Source organism: Scyliorhinus torazame, chromosome 18, assembly GCF_047496885.1.
Source record: "Scyliorhinus torazame isolate Kashiwa2021f chromosome 18, sScyTor2.1, whole genome shotgun sequence".
In the NCBI taxonomy this organism is placed as follows: domain Eukaryota; kingdom Metazoa; phylum Chordata; class Chondrichthyes; order Carcharhiniformes; family Scyliorhinidae; genus Scyliorhinus; species Scyliorhinus torazame.
Genome location: NC_092724.1, coordinates 83796946 through 83812359, shown reverse-complemented (window position 1 = coordinate 83812359; position 15414 = coordinate 83796946). Strand labels below are relative to the sequence as shown.

The 15414-nt window shown below is 49.0% G+C and overlaps 1 protein-coding gene across 3 annotated transcripts in view; it reads left to right on the top strand.

Moving 5' to 3' along the window:
- Nucleotides 1–15414, top strand: part of LOC140395333 (WW domain-binding protein 2-like) — a 174541-nt gene that overhangs the window by 82275 nt on the left and 76852 nt on the right. For all 3 annotated transcript variants that reach the window (XM_072482969.1, XM_072482970.1, XM_072482968.1), the window contains exon 4: nucleotides 8295–8387. In XM_072482969.1, the coding sequence (XP_072339070.1) occupies nucleotides 8295–8387 (93 nt within the window). The remainder of the gene's footprint in view (nucleotides 1–8294; nucleotides 8388–15414) is intronic.

Genomic DNA, 15414 nt, shown 5'->3' with positions numbered 1-15414 from the left:
TGTTTACTTCCCAAATGTGGTGCCCAGGATTGAAAACAGGATGTCTGCTGAAATTGCACTGAAGACCCAGCCTCCAATATCTTCTGGGAAGAGACTTCCACACTCCAATGACCTTCTGAGAGAGAAAGCATTCCCTCATCTGTTTGGACAAAGTGACCTAATTTATTCTTAAACTTTTATGTTCTATTTGCCACCACAAGAGGAAACATCCTCCCAGCACCCTTCCTGTCTATTCCCCTCATGATCCTGTGGGTTTAAATAAGATCACCTTTCATCCTTCTAAACTCCAATGGGTACGGGCCTAACCTGTTCAACCTTTCTTCATAAGATAAGCCCTTCCTCCCAGGAATGAATCTAGTGAGGTAATGCGCTTTGGAAGGCCCAATGCATGTAGGAATTACACAATAAATGGTAGAACTCTTGCGACTACTGACGGGCAGAGAGGTCTGGGCGTGCATGTCCACCTATCACTGAAAATGGCAACGCATGTGGATAAGGTGGTCAAGAAGGCCTTCATCGGTCAGGGCATTAAATATAAAAATTGGCAAATCATGTTGCAGCTGTACAGGACCTTAGTTAGGCCTCATTTGGAATATTGTGTACAGTTCTGGTTGCCACTCTACCAGAAGGATGTAGATGCTTCGGAGAGGGTACAGAAGCGATTTACTAGGATGTTGCTTGGTATGGAGGGCATTAGCTATGAGGAGAGGTTAGGTAAACTTGGTCTGTTCTCACAGGACAACGGAGGTTTAGAGGCGATCTGGTAGAGGTCCACAAGATTGAGTGGCAGGGACCGAGTGGCTAGTCAGATGTTCTTTCCTAGGGTAGGAGAGTCCAGTACCAGGGGACATCGGTTTAAAGTGCGTGGGGAAAAGTTTGGAACAGATGTGCGAGGCACTTTTTTTTACACAGAGGGTGGTAAATCTATGGAGCGCGCTGCCTGGGCAGGTGGTGGAAGCAGGTATGATAGTGGTATTTAAGGGACATCTAGAAAAATATATGAATAGGGTGGGAATGGAAGGATACATACTCCCACAAGTGCAAACGGTTTTGGTTTAGGCAGATACCATCTGTGCAGGCTTGGAGGGCTGAAGTGCGTGTTCCTGTGCTATATTGTTCTTTGGTCTCAGTAAACCTCGTCCCCTTGCTGATCAGTGTGGCTACTCCCCTAGCCCTCATCCCGTAATATGAATGGTACGTCTGTCCCATCCAGCCCTTCCTTACCAAAAGTCTGTCCTTCTCCCTGAGGTGTGTCTCCTGCACGTAGATTATGTCAGCCTTCAGGCTTCTCAGGTGGGCGAAGACTCTTTTCACTAGGCCGTTAGTCCCCTTACATTCTAGGTGACTATTATGGTGGGGGGGGTGTCTGGCCCCCCATTCCTGCGGGATCAACCATACTTACCTGGTGGACACACCCCTGCACCCTAGGGTTTCCCTTTTTTAAGGGGGCCGTCCAAAATGGCCATGGCCGCTGTTCACCCCATGTGGTTGGGCCCCTGCGCTCCGTGGTTTCCCTTTTGTCCAGGGGGCTCCCAGCATGGCCGCCAACTATGTGTATGCCACGTAGGTGCATCCCTGCACTTGCAGGTCTCCCTTTGTTTAGGGCCCCTCCAAAATGGCTGCTTGCTCGGCTTGCTGATGCCTGTGCCAGTCTCGTTGCCAACCCTTTCCTGCCATTCTGCCCTTTTCTGTTCTGTGAGATTCCCCCCCCCCGCCCCCCCCCACTTCCCTTGGCTTGGCGCTCCTCTCCCCTGAGAGGTGCGCCATAGCCCCCCTTACTGCCTGTCTTCCTGTGCTCGCCCTTCCTGCTAGTACGGTGGCTCCCCTCCCAGGGCTGGTCTAGCCCTGTCTCTAATCTGTCTGCCTGTCTCCATTCCCTTTTTCACCCCCTCACCTATTTCCCTTATCCTCTCTCCCTTCTCTCTGTCTTCCAACTTGTCTCCAAGAACGAGTCAGCACAGTCCTGCGCAAACGAGAGTCTGTACAATGGGTCCTGGTCCAATCTCTTCCTCTGCTGAGCCCTCTGTTGCCGCGTTTATTCTTTCTCCAGGTTGTTCGCTCGCACAAATTCTTTGGCCTCCGTCGGGGTGCCCTTCCCTTTGTATGTTACCCAAAGTCTGGCCGGGAACAGCATGCCGAACCTCGCCCCGCTCTAGAGTGCTGACTTTGCCTTGTTAAATTTGGCTCTCTTTTTTGTGAGGTCTGCCCCAATGTCATGGTCCACCCTAATTCTGTAGCCTTCCGATGCGCACAACTTTGTCTGTCGGGCCCACCTCAGGATTTTTTCCTGGTATTGATGCAGCGTTGTGATTATCGCTCTCGGCTGCTCCCCAGTTTTGGGTTTCGGTCGGAGCGACCTGTGTGCCCTGTCGAGTTCTGGGGGGCTGGGGACGCTGTCCCACCTGACTAGGTTGCCCAGCATTTGGGTGATGTGGTATGTCTGGTCCCTTCCCTCAATCCCCTCTGGCAGTCCCCCGATATGGACTTTCTGCCGCCGGGACCTGTTTACCTGTTCCCTTTGGCTGCCACCAACTTCTTCACTTCGTTCTCCAGAGCCATTATCCTGTCATTCTGGTCAGTTGATGCCTTTTCCAGATCCAGGGTCGTTTTTCTTTTGGGCTTCCACCTTCCTTCCCAGGCCGTCTATTGTGCGCTGGAGGGTGGCCATCGCTTCTGTCAACACCTCTTTCACCATCACCTGGAACTCCATTTTAATCGCCTCCCTCATGGTGGTCAGCTCCTTTTTTAAAAATGCCTTTCACCCATCCTTTTTGCTAACTTTTGGTTGGTTCTTAATTTGGCTCTATTCAATCACGTTTGCTCAAGAGTCGCCAGGTATCTTTCGACACCGCCACAAGGTTCAGAACCGAATGCTGATCAATGACTCGATACACCAGTTAGTAAGTTCAAAAGCAATGCTCATTTATTTACACACAGTCAAATCTACTCGTGCATAAACTCTACGAACTAAACTACCAATATTACTAAAGCCTATACTTAGCTTTGGGCACCCACTCAGTCAGAGGAACAATGGCCGTTGCTCGGTACTGAGGCTGCTGGGTTGAGCTGTTTACAGGGTAGCAACTAGGAGCGTCTATCTCGTAGTGTGCGTTGACTTGGAACTTACTTTTTCTGATGCAGCTGCTAGGCAGGTCTCTCTCTTCGGTGAGAGCCAAAGCCAATGGAGGAAGATTCTCCCTTGGGTGATACCTCTTGTACTGAAAAGGGCTTCGCGCTCTTTTGGGCGGGCCTTGAACTTGGCCTCAACTAATTGGGTCTTTCTCAATCAGTTGTATCGATTTTCCCCTCATAGAGGGGTAGTTCCCTGACCCCTGGGCGTGTCCTGGTGACTGTCAGTCTGCTTTGTCTTGGCTTCTTCTAGCGCCGGGGAGTCCTAACATTGTGTATATAAATGTTTCCCTTTTGTCCCCGGAGATGGCTCATTAGTATAGAACATAGAACATAGAACATAGAACAATACAGCGCAGTACAGGCCCTTCGGCCCACGATGTTGCACCGAAACAAAAGCCATCTAACCTACACTATGCCATTATCATCCATATGTTTATCCAATAAACTTTTAAATGCCCTCAATGTTGGCGAGTTCACTACTGTAGCAGGTAGGGCATTCCACGGCCTCACTACTCTTTGCGTAAAGAACCTACCTCTGACCTCTGTCCTATATCTATTACCCCTCAGTTTAAAGTTATGTCCCTTCGTGCCAGCCATATCCATCCGCGGGAGAAGGCTCTCACTGTCCACCCTATCCAACCCCCTGATCATTTTGTATGCCTCTATTAAGTCTCCTCTTAACCTTCTTCTCTCCAACGAAAACAACCTCAAGTCCGTCAGCCTTTCCTCATAAGATTTTCCCTCCATACCAGGCAACATCCTGGTAAATCTCCTCTGCACCCGCTCCAAAGCCTCCACGTCCTTCCTATAATGCGGTGACCAGAACTGTACGCAATACTCCAAATGCGGCCGGACCAGAGTTCTGTACAGCTGCAACATGACCTCCCGACTCCGGAACTCAATCCCTCTACCAATAAAGGCCAACACTCCATAGGCCTTCTTCACAACCCTATCAACCTGGGTGGCAACTTTCAGGGATCTATGTACATGGACACCTAGATCCCTCTGCTCAGCCACACTTTCAAGAACTTTACCATTAGCCAAATATTCCGCATTCCTGTTATTCCTTCCAAAGTGAATCACCTCACACTTCTCTACATTAAACTCCATTTGCCACCTCTCAGCCCAGCTCTGCAGCTTATCTATATCCCTCTGTAACCTGCTACATCCTTCCACACTATCGACAACACCACCGACTTTAGTATCATCTGCAAATTTACTCACCCACCCTTCTGTGCCTTCCTCTAGGTCATTGATAAAAATGACAAACCGCAACGGCCCCAGAACAGATCCTTGTGGTACTCCACTTGTGACTGTACTCCATTCTGAACATTTCCCATCAACCACCACCCTCTGTCTTCTTTCAGCTAGCCAATTTCTGATCCACATCTCGAAATCACCCTCAATCCCCAGCCTCCGTATTTTTTGCAATAGCCTACCGTGGGGAACCTTATCAAACGCTTTGCTGAAATCCATATCCACCACATCAACTGCTCTACCCTCGTCTACCTGTTCAGTCACCTTCTCAAAGAACTCAATAAGGTTTGTGAGGCATGACCTACCCTTCACAAAGCCATGCTGACTATCCCTGATCATATCATTCCTATCTAGATGATTATAAATCTTGTCCCTTATAATCCCCTCCAAGACTTTACCCACTACAGACGTGAGGCTCACGGGTCTATAGTTGCCGGGGTTGTCTCTGCTCCCCTTTTTGAACAAAGGGACCACATTTGCTGTCCTCCAGTCCTCTGGCACTATTCCTGTAGCCAATGATGACACAAAAATCAAAGCCAAAGGTCCAGCAATCTCTTCCCTGGCCTCCCATAGAATCCTAGGATAAATCCCATCAGGTCCCGGGGACTTATCTATTTTCAGCCTGTCCAGAATTGCCAACACCTCTTCCCTACGTACCTCAATGCCATCTATTCTATTAGCCTGGGGCTCAGCATTCTCCTCCACAACATTATCTTTTTCCTGAGTGAATACTGACTCAGAATACTAAATATTCATTTAGTATCTCTCCTATCTCTTCAGACTCCACACACAATTTCCCATCCCTGTCCTTGACTGGTCCTACTCTTTCCCTAGTCATTCGCTTATTCCTGACATACCTATAGAAAGCTTTTGGGTTTTCCTTGATCCTTCCTGCCAAATACTTCTCATGTCCCCTCCTTGCTCGTCTTAGCTCTCTCTTTAGATCCTTCCTCGCTACCTTGTAACTATCCATCGCCCCAACCGAAACTTCACACTTCATCTTCACATAGGCCTCCTTCTTCCTCTTAACAAGAGATTCCACTTCCCTGGTAAACCACGGTTCCCTCGCTCGACGCCTTCCTCCCTGTCTGACCGGTACATACTTATCAAGAACACGCAGTAGCTGATCCTTTAACAAGCCCCACTTATCCAGTGTGCCCAACACTTGCAGCCTACTTCTCCACCTTATCCCCCCCAAGTCACGTCTAATGGCATCATAATTGCCCTTCCCCCAGCTATAACTCTTGCCCTGCGGTGTATACTTATCCCTTTCCATCATTAACGTAAACGTCACCGAATTGTGGTCACTGTCCCCAAAGTGCTCTCCTACCTCCAAATCCAACACCTGGCCTGGTTCATTACCCAAAACCAAATCCAACGTGGCCTCGCCTCTTGTTGGCCTGTCAACATATTGTTTCAGGAAACCCTCCTGCACACACTGTACAAAAAACGACCCATCTATTGTACTCGAACTATATCTTTTCCAGTCAATATTTGGAAAGTTAAAGTCTCCCATAATAACTACCCTGTTACTTTCGCTCATATCCAGAATCATCTTCGCCATCCTTTCTTCTACATCCCTAGAACTATTAGGAGGCCTATAAAAAAACTCCCAACAGGGTGACCTCTCCTTTCCTGTTTCTAACTTCAGCCAATACTACCTCGGAAGAAGAGTCCCCATCTAGCATCCTCTCCGCCACCGTAATACTGCTCTTGACTAGCAGCGCCACACCTCCCCCTCTTTTGCCTCCTTCTCTGAGCTTACTAAAACACCTAAACCCCGGAACCTGCAACATCCATTCCTGTCCCTGCTCTATCCATGTCTCCGAAATGGCCACAACATCGAAGTCCCAGGTACCAACCCACGCTGCCAGTTCCCCTACCTTGTTTCGTATACTCCTGGCATTGAAGTAGACACACTTCAAACCACCTACCTGAACGCTGGCCCCCTCCTGCGACATCAAATCTGTGCTCCTGACCTCTATACTCTCATTCTCCCTTACCCTAAAACTACAATCCAGGTTCCCATGCCCCTGCTGCATTAGTTTAAACCCCCCCAAAGAGCACTAACAAATCTCCCCCCCCCAGGATATTTGTGCCCCTCAGGTTCAGATGTAGACCATCCTGTCTGTAGAGGTCCCACCTTCCCCAGAAAGAGCCCCAGTTATCCAAAAATCTGAAACCCTCCCGCCTGCACCATCCCTGTAGCCACGTGTTTAAATGCTCTCTCTCCCTATTCCTCATCTCACTATCACGTGGCACGGGCAACAACCCAGAGATAACAACTCTGTTTGTTCTAGTTCTGAGCTTCCATCCTAGCTCCCTGAAAGCCTGCCTGACATCCTTGTCCCCTTTCCTACCTATGTCGTTGGTGCCAGTGTGGACCACGACTTGGGGCTGCTCCCCCTCCCCCTAAGGACCCGGAAAACACGATCCGAGACATCACGTACCCTTGCACCTGGGAGGCAACATACCAAACGTGAGTCTCTCACGCTCCCACAAAATCTCCTATCTGTGCCCCTGACTATAGAGTCCCCAATTACTAATGCTCTGCTCCTCTCCCCCCTTCCCTTCTGAGCAACAGGGACAGACTCCGTGCCAGAGGCCTGTACCCCATGGCTTACCCCTGGTAAGTCCCCCCCCCCCCCCCACAAGTATCCAAAGCGGTATGCTTGTTTCTCAGGGGAACGACCGCAGGGGATCCCTGCACTGACTGTTTTTTCCCAGTCCCTCTTACAGTTACCCATCTATCTCCAATCTTTGGTGTAACTAATTCCCTGAAGCTGCTATCTATGACCCCTTCTGCCTCCCGAATGATCCGAAGTTCTTCCAACTCCAGCTCCAGTTCCCTAACTCGGTCTTGGAGGAGCTGGAGATGGCAGCACTTCCTGCAGGTAAAATCAGCAGGGACACTAACTGCATCCCTCACCTCAAACATCCTGCAGGAGGAACATATGTAGATCGTTTGGTAGTTTCTGTCCTGTCTGAGCGTTTAAGGTTCTAATCAACAGACTAAGCTTGCACCTGCTTGTTTCTTAGCATTGTCCAATTTTCCCTGCATTCTTTGTGAGTGTCCATTTTGTAATCGGGATATGGCCATCCTAGTTGGCTACAATCCCCCGGTGTGGTGGGGGTGGGGGGGTGTCACTGCCTGTTCCTGTTCCGCCATTCGGGACGGCAGTCGCTCCCTCCCTTGGTTTGCCAGGGCCTCTGCCTCGCCTCATGGGTCCGGCGGTTCGTCCGCTCGTTGCTCCTGCCCCTTTCATCCGCTTCTGCCTTCTTTGAGCTATCGTTTGCCAGCATCTTCCTTTCTACTGCTTCGCCGTTATTATCTTCTGGATTAAAATAAGTTTTGGGTGGCTTTTTGAATCAAATGTTCAAGAAATCTCGTTATTTTGGGTCCAATTGGGAGGAGAGTCACTTGATGTACGTCCGCTCAGCACATCACCGCCACCGGAAGTCTGCTACCCTTCTTAAATAACGGGACAGCATTGACTATCCTCCAGTCCTCTGGACCTCACCTGTGGCCAACGAGGAACAAAGATTTCTGTTGGAGGCCCAGCAATTTCATCTCTTGTCTCCCTCAGTAATCTGGGATAAATGCCATGTGGCTCTGGGGATTTGTCTACCTTAATGCTTTTTAACACACCTAACATTTCCTCCCTCGTAATAACAACCTGTTCTGAAGATAGATTTTGTGTGGGTTATGCTGGGAGGGTGGCTCGAGGTGAGGGAAATGGGGATAGAATGGGTAGGTGTGGGATGGGAGGTTTTCTACCTCTAAAGTTCACTACAATTTTGAGTTGGGTGAGAGTAAACAGTCATAAAACTTGATCTGATGGAACCAGACTGGCTTTAAAGTATTCCTGGTTTTTCATTCCATTCTAACACTTTCTCTTCCACAGGAGGATGGGACGGCTCTGCAACATTTAAACTTACCTTCACCAGCGGAGGAGCCATTGAATTTGGACAACTGATGTTACGGACGGCATCACAGGGTAGGAGTTAGGTTTCAGCTGTGTCCCTCAGCACAATCGTTTTTTTCAAATGTTTTTATTCGGTTTTTTGCACATGGTATATTTACAGGTGTACGTAAAGAGAAACGAAAAAGAGGGTAACAAAAACACTACATAAATAAGAAAACACATTAAAAACAAAAACCAAGGGGTGGGAAAGTAAAAACTGGGGAAGTTAGTATACATAGAAGCACTGCAGAGACAATTACATTATACATGTCTTTGGTGGTGGAGGAGCTTCTGGTTTTTTTTTAAAAGGAAAATCGAAAATACATACAGCACAAGCAAAACAAAATAAAACTGGGTGGGCGGGGCACCTCGGCAGCGCCCCTGATGTTGCTTGCTTCTCCCGGTGGGGTTTCGCTGTTGTGTGTTTATCTCTGCTTTGGCTGTCTGTCGTTTCTTCCTCCCGTACTTTCTTACACTCTGTTTGTTATGGTCGTTGTCTTTCTCGTGCTCTCCTTCCAGTTTGTGTTCCCTCATCTTTCCCTCCTGTCTGGCTCCCCTCTATTATTCTTTGCCCCCTTTCCTTCCTCCCTCCCCCCGCTCCCCCTCTGCAGCTCCTCTTTCTTTACTGCTGTGTTTGGGAACCCCTTTTTTGGAACTGTGCGCCCCCCACCCCGGGTCCTCCCTCCCTTCCTTCTCTTTTCACATGTCTTGGCTACTTTGCTTGGCTGTTAGCTACTTGATTATTTATTTGTTTGTTCATTGGCCACAAACCGGTCCTGGAACAGCACGGTAGCATTGTGGATAGCACAATTGCTTCACAGCTCCAGGGTCCCAGGTTCGATTCCGGCTTGGGTCACTGTCTGTGTGGAGTCTGCACGTTCTCCCCGTGTGTGCGTGTGGGTTTCCTCCGGGTGCTCCGGTTTCCTCCCACAGTCCAAAGATGTGCCGGTTAGGTGGATTGGCCATGATGAATTGCCCTTAGTGTCCAAAATTGCCCTTGGTGTTGGGTTGGGTTACTGGGTTGTGGGGATAGGGTGGAGGTGTTGACCTTGGGTAGGGTGCTCTTTCCAAGAGCCGGTGCAGACTCGATGGGCCTCATGGCCTCATTCTGCACTGTAAATTCTATGATAATAGTTGGGTGAATGGCTCCCATGTTCTGAGGAAGCCATCTTCCGACCCCCGGATGGCAAATTTGATTTTCTCCATTTGGAGAAATTCTGATAGGTCGGACAGCCAGTCTGCATCTTTGGGTGGTGCTGCTGACCACCAGCAGAGCAGGATTCTACGGCGACCGATCAGGGAGGCAAAGGCAAGGGTGTTGGCCCTCCTCCCCATGAAGAGATCTGGCTGGTCTGATACCCCAAAGACCACCACTTTCAGGCACTGGCTCCACCCTCAGCCCCACCACTTTGCACATTACCTCGAAGAAGGCTGTCCAGTACCTAGCAAGTCTGGGGCAAGACCAGAACATGTGGGCGTGGTTGGCCGGGCCTCCTTGGCACGTTTCACATCTGTCCTCCACCTCTGGGAAGAACCTACTAATTCGGGTTCTCGTTAAGTGGACTCTATGTACTACTTTTAGTTGTGCTAGGTTGAGTCTTGCGCACATGGAGGTGGAGTTGACCCTATGTAGTGCTGCATTCCAGAGTCCCCATCCTATTTCATGCCCCAGGTCTTCCTCCCACTTCTTCCTTGTCGCGTCCAGTAGTGTCAGCCCTCTCTACCAGTCATTCGTACATGTCGCTACAGTTTCCTTTACCTAGAACTTTTGCTTCTAGCAACTCCTGCAGTAGTGTCTGTCGTGGTGTTCGTGGGTACGTACTTGTCTCCTTCTGTAGGAAGTTTTTAAGCTGTAGGTATTTGAGTTTGTTGTCCTTAAGCTAGTTGGAATCTCTCCGTCAGTTCTTCCAGTGTTGTGACCCAGCCGTCTGTGTATAGGTCCCTGACTGTCAGTGTCCCCCTGTTCTGTCTCCATCTTTTAAAGGTGGCGTCAGTGAGCGCTGGCACGGACCTTTGACCTTTGGTTGTTGCAGATGGAGGCTTTGGCGGACATTTCAGTCAGGCCGAATTGCTGCCGTAATTGGTTCCAAGTCTGGAGGGTGGCTACCACCACTGGGCTGCTGGAGTGTTTTTTGGGTGGGGATGGGAGTGCCGCCGTGGCTAGGGTCCAGAGCGAGGCCTCCTCTGCGTGCACCTACGTGGCTTCTGGCTCCTTAATCCAGAAGGATTCCACTTACTCGTTCTGCTGTCGCCGCCCAGTGGTAGTATTGTAGGTTTGGGAGGGCTCGCCCGCCCCTGGATTTTGTGTTTTGTAGGACCTTCTTTGGGATCCTAGCATTCTTTCCCCCCCTCCCATACAAACGCCATGATTAATTTGTCCAGTGAGTTGAAAAAGGCCTTGGGGATATAGATCGGGGTAGATCTGAGTAGGAAGAGGTACCTGGGCAGCACGTATTTTTGATTGTCTGCACTCTCCCCGCGAGGGAGAGTGGGAGTGTGTTCCATCTTTGCAGGTTCTTTTTGACTTCCTCTGTCAGACTGGTCAAAGAACAAAGAAAAATTACAGCACAGGAACAGGACCTTCGGCCCTCCAAGCCTGCGCCAATCCAGATCCTCTATCTAAAACTGTCACCTATTTTCTGAGGATCTATATCCCTCTGCTCCCTGCCTATTCATGTATCTGTCTAGATACATCTTAAATGACGCTATCGTGCCCGCCTCTACCACCTTCGCCGGCAATGCGTTCCAGGCACCCACCACCCTCTGCGTAAAGAACTTTCCATGTATATCTCCGTGAAACTTTTCCCCTCTCGCCTTGAACTCGTGACCCCTAGTAATTGAGTCCCCCACTCTGGGGGAAAAAGCTTCTTGCTATCCACCCTGTCTATACCTCATGATTTCGTAGACCTCAATGAGGTCCCCCTCAACCTCCGTCTTTCTAATGAAAATAATCCTAATCTACTCAACCTCTCTTCATAGCTAGTACCCTCCATACCAGGCAACATCCTGGTGAACCTCCTCTGCATCTTCTCCAAATCATCCACATCCTTTTGGTAATGTGGCAACCAGAACTGTACGCAGTATTCCAAATGTGGCCAAACCAAAGTCTTATACAACTGTAACATGACCTGGCAACTCTTGTACTCAATACCCCTTCCGATGAAGGAAAGCATGCCGTATGCCTTCTTGACCACTCGATTGACCTGCGCAGCCACCTTCAGGGTACAATGGACCTGAACACCCAGATCTCTCTGTACATCAATTTTCCCCAGGGCTTTTTAATTTACTGTCTCGTTCGCTCTTGAATTAGTTCTTCCAAAATGCATCACCTCGCAATTGCCCGGGTTGAACTCCATCTGCCATTTCTCTGCCCAACTCTCCAATCATCTATATTCTGCTGTATTCTCAGACAGTCCCCTTCACTATCTGCTACTCACCAATCTTAGTGTCATCTGCAAACTTGCTAATCAGACCACCTATACCTTCCTCCAGATCATGTATGTATATCACAAACAACAGTGGTCCCAGCACAGATCCCTGTGGAACACCACTGGTCACAGTTCTCCATTTTGAGAAACTCCTGTTGCCCAGCCAGTTCTTTATCCATCTAGCTAGTACACCTGGACCCCATGAGACTTCACTTTCTCCATCAGCCGACCATGGGGAACCTTATCAAACGCCTTACTGAAGTCCATGTATATGACATCTACAGCCCTTCCCTCATCAATCAATTTTGTCACTTCCTCAAAGAATTCTATTAAGTTGGTAAGACATGACCTTCCCTGCACAAAACCATGTTTCCTATCACTGAAAAGCCCATTTTCTTCCAAATGGGAATAGATCCTATCCCTCCGTATCTTCTCCAGCAGCTTCCCTACCACTGATGTCAGGCTCACCGGTCTATAATTACCTGGATTATCCCTGCTACCCTTGAACATGGGGACAGCATTAGCAATTCTCCAGTCCTCTGGTACCTCACCCATGTTCAAGGATGCTGCAAAGATATTTGTTAAGGCCCCAGCTATTTCCTCGCTCACCTCCCTCAGTAACCTGGGATAGATCCCATCCGGACCTGGGGACTTGTCCACCTTAATGCCTTTTAGAATACCCAACACATCCTCCCTCCTTATGCCGACTTGACCTAGAGTAATCAAACATCTATCCCTAACCTCCACTTCCGTCATGTCCCCCTCCTCGGTGAATACCGATGCAAAGTACTCGTTAAGAATCTCACCCATTTTCTCTGACTCCATGCATAACTTTCCTCCTTTGTCCTTGAGTGGGCCAACCCTTTCTCTAGTTACCCTCTTGCTCCTTATATATGAATAAAAGGCTTTGGGATTTTCCTTAACCCTGTTTGCTAAAGATATTTCATGACCCCTTTTAGCCCTCTTGATTCCTCGTTTCAGATTGGTCCTACATTCCCGATATTCTTCCAAAGCTTCGTCTGTCTTTAGTCGCCGAGACCTTATGTATGCTTCCTTTTTCCTCTTAGCTAGTCTCACAATTTCACCTGTCATCCATGGTTCCCTAATATTGCCATTTCTATCCCTCATTTTCACAGGACATGTCTGTCCTGCACCCTAATCAACCTCTCTTTAAAAGCCTCCTACATATCAAATGTCGATACACCTTCAAACAGCTGCTCCCAATCCACATTCCCTAGCTCCTGTCGAATTTTGGTATAGTTCGCCTTCCTCCAATTTAGCACTCTTCCTTTAGGACCACTCTCGCCTTTGTCCATGAGTATTCTAAAACTTAAGGAATTGTAATCACTATTGGGATGGCAGGGAAGGGAGTGCAATGTTCCTCCTGCAGGATGTTTGAGGTGAGGGATGCCGTTAGTGTCCCTGCTGATTTTACCTGCAGGAAGTGCTGCCATCTCCAGCTCCTCCAAGACCGAGTTAGGGAACTGGAGCTGGAGTTGGAAGAACTTCGGATCATTCGGGAGGCAGAGGGGGTCATAGATAGCAGCTTCAGGGAATTAGTTACACCAAAGATTGGAGATAGATGGGTAACTGTAAGAGGGACGGGGAAAAAACAGTCAGTGCAGGGATCCCCTGCGGTCGTTCCCCTGAGAAACAAGTATACCGCTTTGGATACTTGTGGGGGGGACGACTTACCAGGGGTAAGCCATGGGGTACGGGCCTCTGGCACAGAGTCTGTCCCTGTTGCTCAGAAGGGAAGGGGGGAGAGGAGCAGAGCATTAGTAATTGGGGACTCGATAGTCAGGGGCACAGATAGGAGATTTTGTGGGAGCGTGAGAGACTCACGTTTGGTATGTTGCCTCCCAGGTGCAAGGGTACGTGATGTCTCGGATCGTGTTTTCCGGGTCCTTAAGGGGGAGGGGGAGCAGCCCCAAGTCGTGGTCCACATTGGCACTAACGACATAGGTAGGAAAGGGGATAAGGATGTCAGGCAGGCTTTCAGGGAGCTAGGGTGGAAGCTCAGAACTAGAACAGAGTTGTTATCTCTGGGTTGTTGCCCGTGCCACGTGATAGTGAGATGAGGAATAGGGAGAGAGAGCAATTAAACACGTGGCTACAGGGATGGTGCAGGCGTGAGGGATTCAGATTTCTGGATAACTGGGGCTCTTTCTGGGGAAGGTGGGACCTCTACAGACAGGATGGTCTACATCTGAACCTGAGGGGCACAAATATCCTGGGGGGGAGATTTGTTAGTGCTCTTTGGGGGGGTTTAAACTAATGCAGCAGGGGCATGGGAACCTGGATTGTAGTTTTAGGGTAAGGGAGAATGAGAGTATAGAGGTCAGGAGCTCCGATTTGACGTCGCAGGAGGGGGCCAGTGTTCAGGTAGGTGGTTTGAAGTGTGTCTACTTCAATGCCAGGAGTATACGAAATAAGGTAGGGGAACTGGCAGCATGGGTTGGTACCCGGGACTTCGATGTTGTGGCCATTTCGGAGACAAGGATAGAGCAGGGACAGGAATGGATGTTGCAGGTTCCGGGGTTTAGGTGTTTTAGTAAGCTCAGAGAAGGAGGCAAAAGAGGGGGAGGTGTGGCGCTGCTAGTCAAGAGCAGTATTACGGTGGCGGAGAGGATGCTAGATGAGGACTCCTCTTCCGAGGTAGTATGGGCTGAGGTTAGAAACATGAAAGTTGGGAGTCTTCTATAGGCCTCCAAATAGTTCTAGGGATGTAGAGGAAAGGATGGCGAGGATGATCTTGGATAAGAGCGAAAGTAACAGGGTAGTTATTATGGGAGACTTTAACTTTCCAAATATTGACTGGAAAAGATATAGTTCGAGTACATTAGATGGGTCGTTTTTTGTACAGTGTGTGCAGGAGGGTTTCCTGACACAATTTGTTGACAGGCCAACAAGAGGCGAGGCCACATTGGATTTGGTTTTGGGTAATGAACCAGGCCAGGTGTTGGATTTGGAGGTAGGTGAGCACTTTGGGGACAGTGACCACAATTCGGTGACGTTTACGTTAAGGATGGAAAGGGATAAGTATACACCGCAGGGCAAGAGTTATAGCTGGGAGAAGGGAAATTATGATGCCATTAGACGTGACTTGGGGGGGATAAGGTGGAGAAGTAGGCTGCAAGTGTTGGACACACTGGATAAGTGGAGCTTGTTCAAGGATCAGCTACTGCGTGTTCTTGATAAGTATGTACCGGTCAGGCAGGGAGGAAGGTGCCGAGCGAGGGAACCGTGGTTTACCAAAGAAGTGGAATCTCTTGTTAAGAGGAAGAAGGAGGCCTATGTGAAGATGAGGTGTGAAGTTTCAGTTGGGCTGATAGATAGTTACAAGGTAGCGAGGAAGGATCTAAAGAGAGAGCTAAGACGAGCAAGGAGGGGACATGAGAAATATTTGGCAGGAAGGATCAAGGAAAACCCAAAAGCTTTCTATAGGTATGTCAGGAATAAGCGAATGACTAGGGAAAGAGTAGGACCAGTCAAGGACAGGGATGGGAAGTTGTGTGTAGAGTCTGAAGAGATCGGCGAGATACTAAATGAATATTTTTCGTCAGTATTCACTCAGGAAAAAGATAATGTTGTGGAGGAGAATGCTGAGCTCCAGGTAAATAGATTAGATG